Here is a 19393-nt window from a genome sequence, read left to right as displayed (position 1 = left end):
TGGTTCAGGTTGTTTACGTCACATGTTTTCAGATCATGTGACCATTTAAGATGGCGATTACAAAGACAAGCACATATTAACTTCTGCGCCGAAGGAAAACACGAATGAGGGCTGCCTCGTGTAAAACACCTCATCTCAACTCTCATCTCATTAGCTGCACCGCTTATCCTCAGTAGGGTCGCGGGGGTGCTGGAGCCCATCCCAGCAATCATCGGGCAGTGGGCAGGGGACACCCTGAACTGGTTGCCAGCCAATCGCAGGGCACACAAGGACATAAAACTCGCTCGCTCATTCACACCTAGGGACAATCTGGATCGGCCAATCCACCTGAAATGCATGTCTTTGGAATGTGGGAGGAAACCGGAGTGCCCGGAGGAAACCCAGGCAAGCACGGGGAGAACATACAAACTCCGCACAGGAAGTCCGGTAGCTGGATTTGAACCCACACAGGAGGTTCCCAAGACCTTAGAACTGTGCCGCACACGCGCTAACCACTGCGCCGCCGTGCTGCCCCGCGTAAAACACAATCCCTATTTTTCTTGACGACAACGCCAAGGCAACCGTACTGCGAAGAATAATGCCAGATTAGTTCAGTAGCCTAGATGGTAAGGCGCCCGCTTTGAGACTGGGAGGTCGGTGGTTCGCGCCCCGGCCGAGTCATTCCTAAGACTTAAAAAGTGGTCGGCGGCGCCCTCTGTTGGCTGCGGCTGCATCGGCTCGCTACAACGGGTCAGGTGCAATCGACATTTCGTTCTGTGTACATTGTTACACAGAATGACAATACAAGGAAATTATTATTATTATTATTATATAAAAGTAAACTTCAGCAACCTGACATTGACGGCGATGATACAGAAATAGAAGCGTCGCTTATTTAATGGATAACTTGCACTGCTGTTCAAATTGAATGTATAAATTGAGAACTCGATTAGTGGGTGAAAAAGTTGAAATATCGGGGTTATGTTGTAAATATTGAACGAAGTAGTGTCAAACTTCCTTGCTCCTCCTATGTATTAAATGAATAATGTTGGCAAAAACATGGACTAATTTCTCTCAAAGGGCGTCATAAATGTTTTCAGGTGTCACTGCGATGTTTTGTACGTAGAGCGCATGATAGATAGATAGATAGATAGATACTTTGTTCATCCCCGAAGGGAAATTCACATTTCCAGCAGCATCCCTGAGCTGAGAACAATCGAGAACAATCGAAAATAACACGGGAGCTGCTGGAGTGGCTGCCATTCGTGACGGCGCCGGAAGAAAAGATTCAATTTGAATCATGTACAAACAAACAAACAATTGAATCATGTACAAACAAACAAACAAACAAAATATTCATGTTTCAATAAGTGGAGTGTTAATAAAATGGGGGGAAAATAATTTCTGATACTGATATAGCGCACAAAAATCAGGGCTCAAAATTACTCATTAAGAAGCAACTTAAGTCAAAGTTACAGTGCATGAAGGGAAAAATACACGGGTTCCCCTGACGCTGTTTTCTAAATGCGGTATTTTGAAGTCAATGTCGAACGAAGTTGAAAAGTAAAGTCAGTAGAGTTTTTCGAGAACCGGCTTCTTCGACTCGGCTCACTAAAGAGAACCGGCTCTTTCGAGTCCCAGATGGCTCTTTGGGGTTGTTTTTGCCTCTTTAATCCCTACACGACCAAATATTATGTAAAATTGTGCACAAAATGACTTAAAGGAAGGGGGGAATAGAACAAAAAAGAAAAAAATATACCCAAATGAAAAAGTAGTGAAAAGCTGAGAAAAAAAGAAACAAAAGGAAAAGAAAAATTATGCGTTGTGGAAAAGAGAAGCTCACTGTTTTCCTTAGGGCTGCCATTAAAGAAAAAGAATAACACCGTATTTAAAGCCGCAGTGTTTAAAATGTAGCAAAAAACTAGCGGCTTGTAGTCCGGAATATACGGTAATATATTTATTGAATAACAATGACAAAAATCAAATAAATTATTTAGAATCAATGTTCCTTGTAATTTTTCACGGGTCTGAGCGTTCACACAAAGTCGGTGAGCAACGCTTGAAACAACAGTGAGCAACAGCAATCCCAAGTGTGGCAGCTAAGTCATTATCAAACATGTCCAAAACTTGACATCACGTTACATTTTGCTGAGTTTCCGGCAATGAACATTTTTTTTTTCACTTTTGAATGAATTGACTAATGTACTATTGCAAAAGTTGCACGGCCTACAAACGTCATTTGTTTTTACAATTCTTTCACAAGATTTCCAATTTATTTTCCTGGTGTCTTTTGTCGCATAATACTAACATTTGGGTGGCTTATTTAGTCGGTTGCACGATACAGAACTGTATTTAATTACATTTTCTTAGTGGAAGTTCAATGTTGGCAACGAGATTGACTTGATATAATTGGAAATTATTTAAATGCAACACAAACTTTTTCTTCTTTTTCCCTGTTTTTTTCTACTTTTTAAAAAATTCCTTTAAAAAAACAATCTTATTGTGTTTATTTTTTCCTAGCTGTTACTTTTTTCTTTTTGTTCTCTATTTACTTTTTTTCCCTTTGTTTCTTTCTTTTCTTTTTTTCTGGCTTTTTTCTGAAATTTTCCTTCTTTTTTCTCTTCCTTTTGTTTCTTTTTTACTCAGCTTTTCACTACTTTTTCATTTTGGTATTTTTTTATTTTTTGTTCTATTCCCCCTTCCTTTAAGTCATTTTGTGCATAATTTTACATAATATTTGGTCATATATGGATGAAAGAAGCAAAAACCACCTGAAGAGCCGTTTAGGACCCGAAAGAGCCGGATCCTTTTAGTGAGCCGAGCCAAAGAAGCCGGTTCTGGAAAAACTCTACTGACTTTACTCAACTTCGTTCTACTTCGACCTTGACTTCCAAATACCGCAGTTAGAACACAACGTCAGGGGAACCCGTGTATTTTTACCTTCATGCACTGTAACTTTGACTTAATTCGCTTCTTAATTAGCAATTTCGAGCCCTGATTTTTGTGAGCTGGCTAGATTTTCTTGTGCGCGGAAAAGCTCTGGGTAGGGCACAATTGCGCACACGCGCAGCTTAGAGGGAACATTGTGCTGGGTAGATTTTCTTGTGCGCTGAGAATCTGCGGGCAGTGCGCGATTGCGCACGTGCGCAGCTTAGAGGGAACATTGTTTTGAATATATATATTCAACGGCAGATTACAGCCCCAGATTCTCATCTTTTTGTCTCATGCACTATTGGGTTTTGATGCTCCCGGTGGCTTGAGAACAATGACCATCAAATCACAAAGTACCACTTTGTCATTGCTCACATTATATTGAGTAATCCTTCATCTCACAGTACGTTTTCATGCAGTTCAGCTGGAAGCCTGCATTGTCCCCCAAAAAATATCACCCAGACACAATCAAATGTGTGTTCATGTGTGTACCTTTGTTCACTGCCCGCCTGCAAGTTGACACTTTTCAGCTTATGTGTCAATGAAAGCAGCCTCGCTGATGCGTTTGATACTCGCTTTAGCAACACCAACCTGCCCGGACACACACAAGTGCACAGCTATTAGCAAACATGCGTACAATGTTCTGTATAGAACATGAAAAATACAAAATACGGAAATAAAATACTGTGCAAGTGGATTTTTGCAATAATGAAACCCAAATTGAATTGTACAAATGTTAAGAAAAAGTCAGAAATTAAGGATTGATAGAAGTCAAACACTTATTTCTGCAATTAGCCACCAGGTGCCAGTATATTACAGTCATGCAGACATATATGAAGAAGAGATTCTGTTATTTTTTACAAAGGCAAACCCAGGTGCAGACACACAGCTGAGTGACTAATTTGTTGGGGGACAAGAGGACTTAACAAAAAGCTGTCAGCACATTAGAGGAGAGGAGAAAATGATAAACAAAAAGCACAGAACAAAACTCATGGCTGGCAAGGAACAAGTAGGGCATCAAGGTCTCTGTAACCCAATGCAGGCCGGAACATTAAAAAATAGAAAGCAACGATCCAACAGCTTGTGCTGTCCGCACAGTCATTGCATACTGGGTTCTTAATGAAGACCAGTAGTAAGTTGACTTGAAAATCACATGACCCAGCACTGGTGAAATTTTTTCAGAAGGGGCCCGTGGGCACCACGTCGGAGACCCTGGTTACAGATTGTATACCGTAATACAAAATGACTCGGACCGTACGTCACAGTTTTAAGATCCGGTTGCTTACAGTTTCCATGATATCGTTAATCACATCCCTGCGCTCATTAACATTTAGATGAGGGTCACTTCATTAGCTTAACCGGCTTAGACATTAACGGCATGTTTCCATGTGTTATTTTATGACAGACCTCCCAGAAACAGATCGTGCTCTCCCGCTCCCCTTTCAAATTCCATTATTTTTGCCCTTGAGCTGAATAATGTCATGCAGATATATTCACCGACAGAAGCGTATTTTCCTAGAACATTTCATGCATTTCAACATCATATCTGCTCTTGTAATCTATTCATCCATCTCATTTTTCCTTATGTGAGTGCAGCTTTGTGGGGTATATCCTGTGTTACCTATGTCTGTGGATGAGTGAGTCACTCATCGTGCAGGCTGCAGTGTTAAATGCAAGGTCACAGAATATCCAATACATATTGCATTTTGTGACCGTCTCGTATTTTAGACTCTCTAAAGAAAAAACAAAACAAAATTTATGATACTATGAAATCACAATGTGTGTCTGTAGTTTTTCCTAAATATATGTGAGTGCAATAAGTTGAAAAGGGTTAGGTCTTTGTTCAATTTGTGATGTTCAAGGATCAACAAACTGTAGGAGTCCAAAGGTAAAAAGAGAGAAAAACTTGACAGAAACGAGACTTAAACTGTATTAATGTGATTTCATTTTATTTAACTTTTCAAAAGGTTACTATTTTATTTTATATAATTGCATGCTGTGTTTTATTGCACTCTGTTTGTTGGCTAGATAAGGGGCACATTATGCACCTTTGTTTTTGTTTTTTCCAATCCTAAAGATAAAAATGACATTAAAGTTGGTTTACATAATTGAGTTTCTTTGATTCACTCAAAACAATTATAAGGTCTGCCATTCATTAATGAACTTACAACAGAGTAGTCGCGTCATTCTTTACATTCTTTGTTGCGTTCATTCTAAGGCTTATAAAAGCCTTTACATTTTTGCGGCTGGTGACGAATTTGTTTTTTTTGGTCCAAAAAGTCTCTTAATATTTTGAGATGCTGATCCCTAGGCTAGCTTGTTGTTCTGCCTGCAGAGCCTGTTAAAAAAACGACTCGGGCTTTGAATGTGCTGCCTGATTTATTATAGTTTATTAAAGTACTTAAATTCATCTTGATTATTTAAATTTATTTTATCTATTATTTTAATCTAATCTATCTTTAATCTATTAAATTAAATGTAATTTATTTTTGACTGGATGGGTTTTGATGATTTGATGAGCTGATTCCCTTAACGTTTCTGTAAAATTTGGTAAATCCAAATTCAACATACCCAAAGTAAATAAAATACTGATCTTGAACCAACTTTGGTCTTTTTTGAAATGTTACATTCTGATGTTTTGTCCCAAACAGAAACAAGCACTGCAAATCCTACCAACATTGAGTAATCTGAGTTGGAAAAAATCAATAAACAAGTCGTTGTTACAGTTACTATGTACATGAGTAGTTTTTTTCACCAAGTACTTTCCTACTTTTACTCCGACTATTACCAACCTACCTACCTACCTACTTACCGACCTTTACCTACCTGCCTTTTACCCTAACCACTTACGTAATACCCTACCCACCTACCTAATACCCTACCTACCTACTTACCGGCATTTACCTACCTACCTACCTTATACCCTAACCACCTACGTAATACCCTACCCACCTACCTAATACCCTACCTACCTACCTACCTACCTACCTACCTACCTACCTACCTACCTACCTACCTACCTACCTACCTACCTACCTACCTAATACCCTACCTACCTACCTATTTCCCTACCTACCTAATACCCTACCTACCTACCTACCTACCTACCTACCTACCTACCTACCTACCTACCTACGTACCTAATACCCTACCTACAAAAACCTATCTATCTCCACCACTGTAGCTAACTAGCTTAAGTATAATGTATGTAATGACTCTCAAGCAGCATAGCAAATCCACTGTATATACAGTATCTAGCCAACACATCCATTAAATCAACCCATAATGTGCGTAAATGTTATTCCAAAACCAGCAACCAAATTTGGCAAGGCAAATAGTAGTTTTAATGTAATATTAGGCCTGGTTGTCTTTGGAAAGAAGACACGATTATGTACTCTTGGCCGAAAAGGAAAAGACATTGCTTTGTGGCCAACAATGGAAAGCTTGGCTGGCAGAAAAACATCTTTAGTTGGAGTTGTCCATCAGTGAAATTGAAGTCACAGGATGCCGATGGGTGCAGTATTGGTCCTGCTAAATAAATGCCAGACTCACTTTGAGCCACTAATATTGACTCTGCCTGTCAGCAAATTATGTTTGCCCTTTCTGTTCTTTCATGACAGCGCTGAAATATTGACAGATGACATAATAAGCCCCTGAACTCAAAACTGTAAACATTTATTTACTTCTAGGACTCCGGTAGTTGTTTGTGGCCTTGGCAAAATGGAGGGCTGATTGTCCTCACGGCAAATTGTCCATCAGTATGTTTACACGGAGGCAATAATTCGACAGGGAACACAAGTCAGATATTTTGAGTAACCCGAATAAATCGTTTACATGCCTTTAGTGAAACAAATACCCCTGTAAACATGCCATTTGCGAGTTTTTTAATCCCTTGTTTTTTGAAAAAGTTGCGCGATAATCATAACCTGCGAAGTAAAACTGTTGATTTATTTTTTACATAAAAGTAACATACAATATTTATTACTGTAACAAAATATCAAATATAGATCTACAAGTAAAAAAACAGAACTCTTGCAATTGAATTACAGTTAAATTATTGGATCTTTATTGGTCTTACAACCAAAGTACAATGAAATTGGAGGGCTTCTCGATTTAAAAAGCGGCCGACTAGATGCATGTTAGCAACGGAGCATCTTCAAATCAGGCCAGGTCTCCGTGATGATTAAAATACATGATTCAAGAATATAGCTGTGACCCACAGGTTGCAGCTCCCGGTTATTCGTTTCATGGGTAATGGATCAGGTGAGATACAGGCTCTGCAGGGGTGGCTTAAGAGAGTTGTTATATAGCCTAACTGTGGCAGTTTGCCAGAACTCCAGCCTCGCGATCGCTTTCTCTCCCGATGTCCCCTCAGTCTCTTCCCGGACCTGATAACAATCCACAGATCACCTGGTGGTGATTGCAGTCTCTTCTGACTTTCCTCAGGGTCCGACTTAATTGATCAATTTATTTTCAATGTAACGAGACACTGTGAAACAGTAGCTGTCGTCATGCTTCACAGTATGTTTTGGTGGACAAATTGACTTGAAGTGTTGAAAATGTACACTTTTACACATTTTTAAAGCAACCCCTTCAACTATTAAATCAACGGTTTGTGTTGTTGCTTTAAAATGTTTTAATTTGCGGCGAAGGGTTCCGAATAGGGGTACATTATGGAAGACCAATCCTGCCATCTGTAAAAATTAATGTGCAAAAAAAAAAATATAAGTATATACCATATAAATAAAACACATAAACCAATAACGTAATACCTAAGTAATGTATATGACATGAATAAAAGGTTTTCATTTATGTTGTAATCAGGTTTGGGTAGGGTTACTTTAACTGGATTACTTTCAATTACTTTTGGATTACTCCAATACCAAATATGCTAATAAAAGACAAAATAAACTAAATATGAATAAAATTATGACTCACAACACGTGGTAAGCTTTCTCCCCTGGCTTTGATCTCTTTGATCTCCGGCAAAACTAACATAAAATGCGACAGAAACAAAATGAAAATAAATTCAAACAGCTTGCAACATCATTTTTGCCGTTCCATGTATTCGGTTACTCCCCAAACCTGCACAAAATTTAGTAATCTTATTCATATGTAGTTTTTTTTGTCTTTTATTAGCATATTTGGTATTGGAGTAATCCAAAAGTAATTGAAAGTAATCAAGTTAAAGTAACCCTACCCAACCCTGGTTGTAATTCATTCATTCATTTCGGTATTTATTTTGTCATTTATTTGGTCGGTTCTTCGTCATGAATTTTGCAATTACAAAATATCATTCAAATGAGAATCAGGTCCAGTTGCCTGAGCCTTTCTCTTATTGGTTGACCAGTGATGAACGATCGATGCCTTAGTCGATCAAACAATAAGTGAAAAGCTCAGTCAGTTTGCCCCACCCCCCGTTCGAATAGAATTTAGTTGTGACAGAATACATAACAACAAAAAAGACCAAATAAATACTGAGATACATAAATGCCAAAATAAACGATAAAATACATACTGTTAATATATGAATACATTGCATTTATGTCATATATTTGGGTATTGCGTGATTTATTTAAGAGTTCATTTTTTTTAAGATGTGTATTTTTAGAAACATTTTTTTATTTATACATTTATAGTCTGTTCTTTTTATTTGAGTAGATACCAATACATCAATTCAAACTGCATGAAATCAATGTAGATTCACTATTATGTAAATATTTTTATTTAAGTGAACTTTTGAAGGCTAGGGAGGATTCCTGCACTAATTCAAAAAAAGAAAAACAACTAGGATTTAAGCTTTTCTTTTTTTGGGGGGGGTCACCATGGATAAAAATAGAATTCTCTAAGAGCTAAGTGCTGAACGAGTCAATATGCAATCAGGATGTGAGGTTGTCATCAGCGAGCAGGAGGCGTGCATCTCTGACTTGACTACAGAAGAGGCATCCTTTTATTCGCGCGGCCTTCCTCAACTCCCTCGGCACAACACAGATGCTAATGAACCCTCTTCCGTACGCTTTTATAGTACACTGTTTGCTGCGTTTATGCACATTTACTCATACCGCACTGCTTCCACGTAAGGCACATTTTAGGGAGCTGTGGTCACGTATGCAAATGCTATGGTGGCAACCTACCATTAACTTTCAATTAAATGCGGTGGTTTGATGATGCAAGCTCGGCTCATGCGAGTCAGGCATCTTTAAAGTGGGTCAATTGGTTCGTGGAAATGATGCAATTATACAGAAAAATCTGGAAGCACACATATCAAAGACACGATCAAATACACTAACGTATTTTAAAAGCATATACGGTCATAAAGCTACCGTTGATTCTGGATTACAGAGCACTCCTGATTAAAAACTGCACTCTTAAATTTGAGAGGTAACTCAATTTTGTATTTCTACCGCATCCGATTATAAGCTGCATGCTTAAGCAGCCACAAAAATGAACTAATTCATTCCTCCATTTTCTGCGCCAACCGCGCAGGGAATTTGACAGAAGAACACCAGCGGCGCCATGCCCCTGGACACCTGACGCCGTTTTGAGCCGCGTCGTTTTCAGTTTTGCCCTGAGTTGTTTACGTCACATGTTCGAATTATATGACCGTTCAAGATGGCAATTACAAAGACAAGCACACGTGTTACTACCGCGCTCAAAGAAAACGCAAGTGACGGCTGCGTCCCGTGAAATCCTATACTTCTAGACAACAGCGCCACGGCAACCATTTTGAATAGATTAATGCCAGAATGCAACACAGACACGTTTTTGTCACTTTTTGTGTTGTTGTCATTGATGGTTGCAATGGCAATGGACCAAACTGCATTTGCTTGTCATTGTTTCTCAAAGAATAAAGGAAACTTCCGCCACCTAACATTGACGCAGATGATACAGAAAGAGAAGTGAAACATTTTTGATAGATAACAAACACTATAGTTAAGTTTGGATGTTTAAATTGAGGACCTGATTTGTGGGTAAAAAAGTTGATGTGTACTTTGTAAATATTGAATAAAATGCTGGCAAACCTTCCATTTTGCTCCTATTATGTATTGTATGAATATAATTAGCTAAGACATCCTCTAATTTCTCCTCTAGAAGGGCGTCATAAAGGGCAGTGTTTGTATTTAGAGCGGAAACAAAACAGCACACCGATTTCTTTAGTGCTACGGATACTTGAGAAATTTGTGACTAATGTACAATAATAGAAGTTGTGATTAAAAACCAAAATAATAATTAAAGCCACAGTGTTTAAAATGTAGCAAAAAGTATTCCGGAATTAAACGTAGTAATTTTTTTACAGTACACAAATCATTCTACTTACAACTTCACTAACATCCATCCATCCATTATCTGCTCTGCTTATCCTCAGTAGGGTTGCGGGGGTGCTGGAGCCCATCTCAGCTGTCTCCGGGCAGTGGGCAGGGGACACCTTGAACTGGTTGCCTATCTCAGGGCACACAGGGACAGACAACTCACTCGCTCATTCACACCTAGGGACAATTCGGCTTGGCTAATTAACCTGACATGCATGTTTTTGGAATGTGGAAGGAAACCCACGCATGCACGGGGAGAACATTCAAACTCCACACAGGAAAGTTCGATCTCATGACCTCAGAACTGTGACGCACACGCGCTAACCACTGCGCTGCTGAACTTCACTAACAGTAAATCTGTAATCATGCCTAAAGATTCACATTACAGAATGCACATATAACTGTCAACCTTTCTAGGCATAAAAAGCAGGATTGAAGAGGATTTGACTTGCAGCAAAAATTATACAAAGCAACGTGCTTCTTGTTTCCTTGTTTCACAATTATTCTCAAAATAAATGTGGTTGCATCCAGTCAATACAGATGAAATTACACCTGACACAAATCTAGAAACAAAAAAAGTTAATAATAAATCTTAAAATACAACTTGTAAATTGGCAGGTAACACAACACCACCTGGCAGCCTTATATTATTTATATTTCCCAACTGCATCAAGCTTTCTTATTCTACTTTTATTTCAAAAGAAATGTCTCGCCTCTTCTTTACACTTTACACCAACCGTATTGAATGGATGAATGAGACATTAAACAATAAAAATGTCAAAGTTCTTAGCGCGCTAGAGATACAGTACATATAGTACTGTATGTTTAAACACGAACTAGAAGTAGAAGCCGGATTTCTTCTTCGGGGTGGATGCTGGGAGACCTCTCACCGTAGCAGCGGAAAGAAGCACTACAGTAATGTCCTGTACTCGGAAAAAGGTGCACACAATACAAAATTTAACTTAAAGCAATGTCCGGATATATTTCGACATTCTGCAACATTTTTTTTTCGTGAGTCAAATGGACGTAAGTAGGGAAGTAAAATTTCTTTACCTTTTTGCTTTTGAATGTGTTTATCTTGGTTCTAGAAAATAGTGTGGGGACATCTGAAGGGCCAAATGTAATTTCCTCAAATGACAAAAGGGGGCACCACGTGGGTTTATTCTAATTTAATGAGTAACAAAACAATCACACTCAATAAATAAAACCACTTCCGATGATGCTTCATCTTCGCCAGCTTCTTCTTCTTTGAAAAACGCTTTGTACTGCTAGAAGCCAATGGAGCTCTGCCTTGCTATTAGTTACGCCTAGATAAAATACACCTAGGATTAATGCATTTTGCACTCAGAAATCACCGTGATGCTGGCATTTAAAACAAACAAACATCAATCTCTTGAGTATATATACGTGCCAAAAATTCGGTGATTTGACTCTTTATTAAGCACGTTTATCTATATATTCTATATATGGCCTTTGTCCTGATTAAACTCGAAATTTTGTTGCAGTATTGTTTGCTTGTGTTTTGGGAGGATCATTGTGCTTCTTAAAGTTCTGTTTGCGTTGTTACTCCAATAATATGGTGGACATAAGTCTAGCAATTTTTGACGTCCTGTCTGAAGCAGGAGAGAAAATGTTCGTAATTCGGGCATTGTGGTTCACCACCCTAGAGTTTTTTTGGCAACATTGACATTGTAAACCTTTCAGTTTAATCGACGGTGTCATGTTTTCATTTGAACTTGGATCATGAAATCAGATTTGACAAGCTTTTTGGACAATTCCGAATTTTGATCGACTCTCCTTTTACAGATTAGGAGACGTCGACCAACACCTGCAACCTTAGTGGCATCCAGCGACCAATCATCACCAGGTAAATAAACAGCGCAAACAAAATAATTATCACCGAAAATATTCTGTCAAAAATGACAAAAACTGCGTTTCAGATTTTTTATTTTTTTTCATTTTCCAGCCGAGCATTTCACATTTTCGGTAACCTTCATTTTTATTTTCTCTCCATTCTGAATGAGAGCAAAGACAATCTGGGTGCACGTTTTATTCAACTTCACACGCAACCCAACATCTTATTTCATCTTGGATCGTTCTCCTGCCAACAAACGAAAACATTCTCTGGAGGGAAAACGCAGATCAAACATAACAGCTTTCCTCTAGAGGGTAGGCTCCTTGTACACAAGTCAGCTCCTCCAGCTTCCGTCGTTGTGCTACCTCGTCTCTGTGTGTATATAATGTGTAATAAAAACGAGTTGGTGGGGGAGGTGGAGATGTTGCTGAAAATGGGGAGCGCTTTTATGCTTTGAACAGATGAATATCCATGGAAGTGATAATACTGTCATGTTCTGCACGGTTGTCATGGCGCCCAGCTGGCCCCGCCCCTTGACACCGGCTGAGACACATTGGACTGATTGCTTTTGGAGTACTTAAACGCTTCTTTTGGGACTGCCCGTTGCCAGACCATTGCTTTACCTTGTTGAAGACCTGTTCATGCCTGTTTGATCTGAGTAATGGCTAGTTTGTAATTTTGATTGCCTTTGAACCTGTTTTGTTTTGTTTTTGGTCCGTTTGTGTGTTGGACAACTTTTCTTTCCTAATTAAAGTAACAGATCGTCTACGCATTTGAGTTCCGACTTCTTGCTCCCCGGTCCGTTTCATGACAATACAGCATTAGGTCTCTTATACTTTAATATGGATTCAGTAAACAAAAGGCGTTGTCATTTAATACTCCATCAAAATCTTTTCTAAATTATTTGGAGGGAAAAAGGCTTATTGTCAATTTACCTGTCCAACCGCACTATGTGTGTGGAATAATTAGTTTTACCAGTACAGTAAAATAAGTAATTTACATCTATTACCATCATTCATGGTAAATAGCTTTAAACAAAATCCGAGTTTTTTTTATTAGGGCTAGATTGTCCAAGTTGTACAGTACATGTACTTAAAAAAGCTAGGGCTGCAACTAAAGATTATTTTGATAATCAATGAATCAGTCCATTATTTTATTGATTAATCGATGAATGGGAATTTTAAAAAACATATTTCTAATTTCTTCCTCTTTATTCAAATATTAAAGTTTTGGACGGATAAAATGGTGCACAAAACAATAGAATATTCTATGATATAAAACTATAAAAAAAAAACAAGTGTTTGTCAATCAGCTTAACAATAAACACAATGAATCGATGAGGTAATATGTTGTCAACACTTTTAATAATCAATTTTATTAATTCGTTGTTGCAGCCCTAAAAACAGTTTGATGAACATACATTACATACATACAAATCTTTTTCAATTTCGAATAGGAGGAAGGGGCTTTCTAAGGCACACAAAGTTGGACTTTTTGGTGTGCAAAATGTAAAAGCATTTTTGTGGCACATTAAAGTTTTCCAATCGCGTCCACAGAACAAAAAATATCATCTGAAGTAAAAAATTGGAAAGTGAAATCATTTTCAACCCTGTTTGAAATCCATGGTTATTTTTGTAATCAAAATTTGACAATATAGAAGTTAGAAAAATGTCTATACAGTACTTTTATCTGTTAAACCGATGCTTGAGCCACTAAATAGGGTCTAATTTTCTGTATTAATTTAGAATAGCCTATTTCATAAATAAATACTATCACGGTTCTATTTGGAAAGAAACCCCAGTTAAAAACGACGGATGACTCTAAATGCAATCTGCCATTTTTAAATAGTTAAACTCATTTGTAGAACTATGACAAAGTGTAAGGTTTGATTTGAAGGCCTATTTTCCCCATTTGTGATCACTAAAGGTGAAGATATTATATTAGTTATACATTAAAAAAGGATTTTTTCAACATTGAGGACGAGTCAAATAATCCCCCACTTGTATTGTTCTGTAAGATAAAACACTTTCACCAAATGATTCCCAATTGGTCTGACTGAAAATCGCCCAGCGTGTTTCTATTGGAATAGGTTCATCGATCCCGAACGGCGTTGGCGGAGGATGTCGTTTGGTGGATGGGGGAGGAAGTGATACCTCGATGAGGGGGGGAGACGAGCTGTTCGGTCGTGCCCCAAATTAAACAGAAGCCCTGCATTATTTATCATCATGCACGGCCCATGAAGCTGACCCCAGCCCCCGCCCATCACAAGCTGTAGATGTACATAAATGTCATCGAGCCCAAATGAGAAAGCTGAATGTGTGTCAAGATGGCACTCGATTTTCATCCCCATGACGATGACACAGTGGTGGGATAAATGATGCAACACAAAACCTCAAACTAAAGTAAAGGGTTTCAGTTTCCAGCTTTGATGCTTTCAGACGTTTCTATGAAAATAACCTTGTTCAATATTTCAAATGGGTTTTTGGGATCGTCGCCACAAGAAAAGTAATGTCCTACTAAGCGTATAGTTTTGAATTTTTGGGTGTAAATTCTGTTTACAAAAAGAAATCTGGTTATGTGCCAATTTCTGTTTTGAATTTGTCAATTACTATTCTTTATGAAGGCAGTAAGAAGATTGTTTTACTCTGAAACAATTAATAAATTAAATATTCTAGGTTACAGAAGCAGATCTGTACTAAAGGGCGTGGATTCAAAGAACAGCAGCTTAGCAGTGACAATGGGCAATAGTAGTTAAAATGTTAAACTGGCATCCTATGAAATCTCCTTTGCAGGTATGCAATATTAAAAACAGAATGAACTTATCAAATACATGTATTTTTATGTTATATTTTTTGCTGTGTACTATTAATATAAACAAGGTTGGGTAGGGTTACTTTAACTGGATTACTTTCAATTACTTTTGGATTACTCCAATACCAAATATATTAATAAAAGACAAAAGAAACTAAATATGAATAAAATGACTAAATTTTGTGCAGGCTTGGGGAGTAACGGAATACATGGAACGGCAAGCTGTTTGGATTTATTTTCATTTTGTTTCTGTCGCATTTTATGTTAGTTTTGCCGGAGATCAAAGAGATCAAAGCCAGGAGAGAAAGCTTACCACGTGTTGTGAGTCATAATTTTATTCATATTTAGTTTCTTTTGTCTTTTATTAGAACATTTGGTATTGGAGTCATCCAAAAGTAATTGAAAGTAATCAAGTTAAAGTAACCCTACCCAACCCTTAATATAAAACACTTCTTCACAAATGCTCTTCAAGTCAAAATGTATAGCCCTTAAATACAGAGTCCCAAAGGGCTAACAGACCACCACCACAACATCCCCCCTGATCTAAGACCTACATGAGGACAAGGAAAAACTCTAAAAACACAAACATAAGGAAAATTTATAAACCCTAAAGAAGGGGTTTCAGATGGGGATATCCCCATTAGGACTACCAGACTGCAAGAGCTGTTGTATGAGCACCAATCGACAATACACAGTCGACGTCAACAATAAATATAAGTAATTATTGAAAAAAGTTTGCAATAAGTGCAAAAAAATTTGCAAAAACTTATTTACAATAACTTGGGGAAACCAGGCTGCGCTCCAGTGTAATATATCCATATATCGAGCAACAAGGGCTTCCAAGCTTGTGTGTGTTCTCTTCTGTCTTTTTGGGTCTACCAGCAAGTCAGTTGGGATCCTTCACAAGGCTTTGATTTCTGGCGTTATCTTCACTGCTTGGGGGCGCAGCTGGGCGCCGTGACACACGGAGTAGGCAATTATAATCCACGTCAATACCAAAGCCCCATTTCATCTTTCTACACCCAACTAGTAATCTGCGCATCTCTTATTACTGCCACTGCTGCTCACTCTTTCCCGGAGAAGACACTCGACGCTTGGAGAGCTCCGATTTCTAACGATCATCGGGAGCTCATTTTTCTCTCTGTGATCACTTTTTTTGGAAACACTTAAAAGCTACTGTACATTTTGCCAAACTTGCAAAGAGATGCTGATTTGGATTTACTGTATGCATCTGGGGTGGGCAAACCTTTTGAGTCACAAGCCGCGTTTGGTTAAAAAAAATGGGGGTGGGACTGGACAAAGAGGAAACGATAGATAGGATAGATATAAGTCTGTAATCCGATATCTCGACAATACTGGTGGAAAAGGACCCACATAGTAAAGTTGTGAATATAGTAGAAAGTCAAAAGAAGGAGAGAAGACATCAACGGATTTTGAACTTGCAAGCAGGACAGGGATGGAAGAATTCAGATAAGAATGTCCAACCTGTTCTAAAAACCCTTCCTTAGCTCTTTCTTTTTTATAAAATATTCATGGTTACAAAAAGCATATGAGCTCTAATGGGTGTGGAATGCTAAGAACAGCAGTACGATTAGCCAATGACGCAAATAGCGAATAATAATCAAAATAAGAGACAACACTGTGAAATAATAGTCACAACTACGAACAATAAGCCAAACTAGAAAACAACTGTGCGCAATAATAATAGAGAAAATAACGAACAGCCTTGGCATCTTCAGCCAACCTCTTTATAGGAGCCCCATATTAAATACAGAACCAATTTACTCATTATCCCCCTCTTTTTATATCACTCAATCATTGTGACGTACATTAAAGGATTTAATTAACACCAGTTTTTCTCAATAACTATACTTGAGACATGTAAATGTTATACCGAATTTTGATATTTGTTTAAATAAAACCCACAATTCTATCAAAATGGTTTAGAAATACTCAGAATGAAAGCAAATTGATATATTTGTTTTTGTACTTTTTAAGTGGCGTATTGAATATTATTCAATGAAAATCTCAGAGTAAATTAGGGTTTTTTCCGCACAAAATTCAATGACTTTCGTGATACATAAAATAAATATATGATAAAAAATTGTCAGTATAGAAAACTGAAAAATATATTTTATGGGAGGACAAAACTAACATGAAGGGACACTGGTGACAAGAGTTACACCAAAACAACATTTTTTACGAGTAGTACCTTTTTTTAACATTTCATGACTGTTGTATTTGGCAGAGAGGATCCAAACGCGTCAAGTTGTCAGTTTCAAAGTAACAAAAGGTGCTCCGCAGAGAAAAGGAAATCAAATAATATCTAAAAAACACATTCCAAAAATGCAAGGCTGGATAAATAATCATAATAATTTGAGAAAAAAATGCCAGTCTCGATTTAGAATAATATTAATGTCTAGTTTAGATAGAGAAGCTCTCTGTAGGAAGCTGATTCAGGCCAACATCTTAATTTGGCCCAAAAAATCTTATGTTATTAGTCTAACAATTTTGGAGGATGCTTCAAGTCCCATCGCATGCTCAATTTAATACCCGAGGTTACGCCAAGAAATTTCGACAAAGAAACAAGGGTTCTGTTAAGGACTTTTATCATAATGAAACAAATAAATGAACAGAATATTCTGGGCTTGTCAACAAGACAAAGTGCTTCCCAAACAAGCATCGGCAAATCAGCAGACCATTGTTTTTATAGAAAATGAAATGAAATGAAATGATCTGCATTTATATAACTAATATAACTGGTCATCCTTTTTATGAATTTTTGTATTGTATATTATACTTTTATATTTTACTTTTATTTGTATTGTTTGTTAATGCAACATCCATTGCGGCCTGGTCATCCTGGAATGGGGATTATCTCATGTGAGGTCCCTTCTCAAGGTTTCTCCATTTTTCTCATGCTGAAGTTTTTGAGTTTTTCCTACGTAGGTTTTAGATCAGTGGCTGGTGTAATAATATTCTGTAGTTTGCAATACAGATGCTGCCCTACTTACGAACAAGTTGAATTTGTTCGTAAGTTGCTCCAGCGCTATATTTTGTATGTTTAAGGTTTATATAAGTATGTTTAAGGCTTGTCTAAGTAACCTGTATTATTTTGTACTAAAAAATAATAAAATAATATGCTCTATAAAGATAAATAAAGTGAAGTTTAACTTATTTTTGGAAGATAAGCTTCAAGAGGTCCTCCTCCCTGTTAGAGAGTGGCCGAAAAAAAGCGATCCGACCATTTTCTCAACCGCATTAAGCATTCCTATTCCCCTTTTCTCTCAAAGGAAGCAGCTCGCTTCTTCTTTACACTTTACACCAACTATATGGAATGGATGCACGAGGTATTAAAATAAAAAAAATGTCAAAGTTCTTAGCTTGCTGGAGATAATATAGACAGAGTATAAACAGTATGTTTACACACGAACTAGGGAGAATAAGTGAATTTCTTCATCGGGGTGGATGCTGAGTGACTTCTCACAGCGCCACACGGTGGAAAGAAATGAAATGAAATGATCTGCATTTATAAAGCGCTTTTCAAGTCAATGACTTCCCAAAGCGCTTTACATTGTGCTTCACATTTCCCAATAGCGGCCGTGATCTGTGCAGCCATGTAAGGCGCTAACCTGCTTATTGAGGGTATTAGGGGGTTCAGTGTCTTACCCAAAGACACTTCGACATGTAACACGGACAAGCCGGGATTTGAACTGGGATCCCTTAATCCTAAAACGATCGCTCTACCTTCTGAGCTACTGCCGCCCCAAAGAAAGAAGAAAGAAGAAAGAAGCACTACAGCACTGTCCTGTACTCAGAAAAAGAGGCACACAATACAAAATCTAACTTACAGCAATGTCTGGATATTTTTCGCCATCCCGAAAAATTTACCGTTAATTGTAAGTCGAATGGTCGTAAGTAGGGGAGCGTCTATAGCAGGGGTAGGGAACCTATGGCTCGGGAGCCATATATGGCTCTTTGCGTGAGTACATATGGCTCCGAAATAAAATGTAACTATTGCACATCTCTCTGTGGCGTTCCAAAGTCAAGTGATTTCATCCCGATTTTGGTCCATATAAAGCCGAAGCAACTTAATGCAGAAGTTTTATGAGAAACCATTTAAACTGATAAATAAAAACGCTGGCAAACGACTTTGATTGGGTGAGCAGTACAGGTGGGCGGATCCCTGCACACAGCGCAAGGCACTTCCTTCTCTTTCGCTCTCGCTCAGTGCAGTCTACACCTAAAGTGAATATGACGATATGCTTATCGTTTGCAGTCATTTGTGACATTTTTACAAAAGAACTTTGCATGCACATTGTTTTGAAAATCATTATTAAGGACACATTTCATGGAAAAAAATTGCCTTGACACTCTTAACTTAAGGTGGAAGACAAATTGTAAATAGCATATTTACATTGATTTGGGACACAGGATTTGGCATTATTATCATTTCATACATTTGATTAAATCATCAAATGACACACAGTGAAATAAAATGTGCTGA

General features: G+C 37.8%; 1 protein-coding gene across 2 annotated transcripts in view; it reads left to right on the top strand.

Annotated features, from left to right (window-relative positions):
* The window catches only part of LOC148364621 (protein phosphatase 1 regulatory subunit 1A-like), a 39982-nt gene that overhangs the window by 6134 nt on the left and 14455 nt on the right, over positions 1–19393 (top strand). For both annotated transcript variants that reach the window (XM_088338781.1, XM_088338780.1), the window contains exon 2: positions 12027–12087. In XM_088338781.1, coding sequence (XP_088194907.1) covers positions 12027–12087 — 61 coding nt within the window. The remainder of the gene's footprint in view (positions 1–12026; positions 12088–19393) is intronic.

Source organism: Urocampus carinirostris, chromosome 6, assembly GCF_059441175.1.
Source record: "Urocampus carinirostris isolate Australia breed hairy pipefish chromosome 6, RoL_Ucar_1.0, whole genome shotgun sequence".
NCBI lineage: Eukaryota > Metazoa > Chordata > Actinopteri > Syngnathiformes > Syngnathidae > Urocampus > Urocampus carinirostris.
This window is presented reverse-complemented; position numbering and strand designations above follow the sequence as displayed.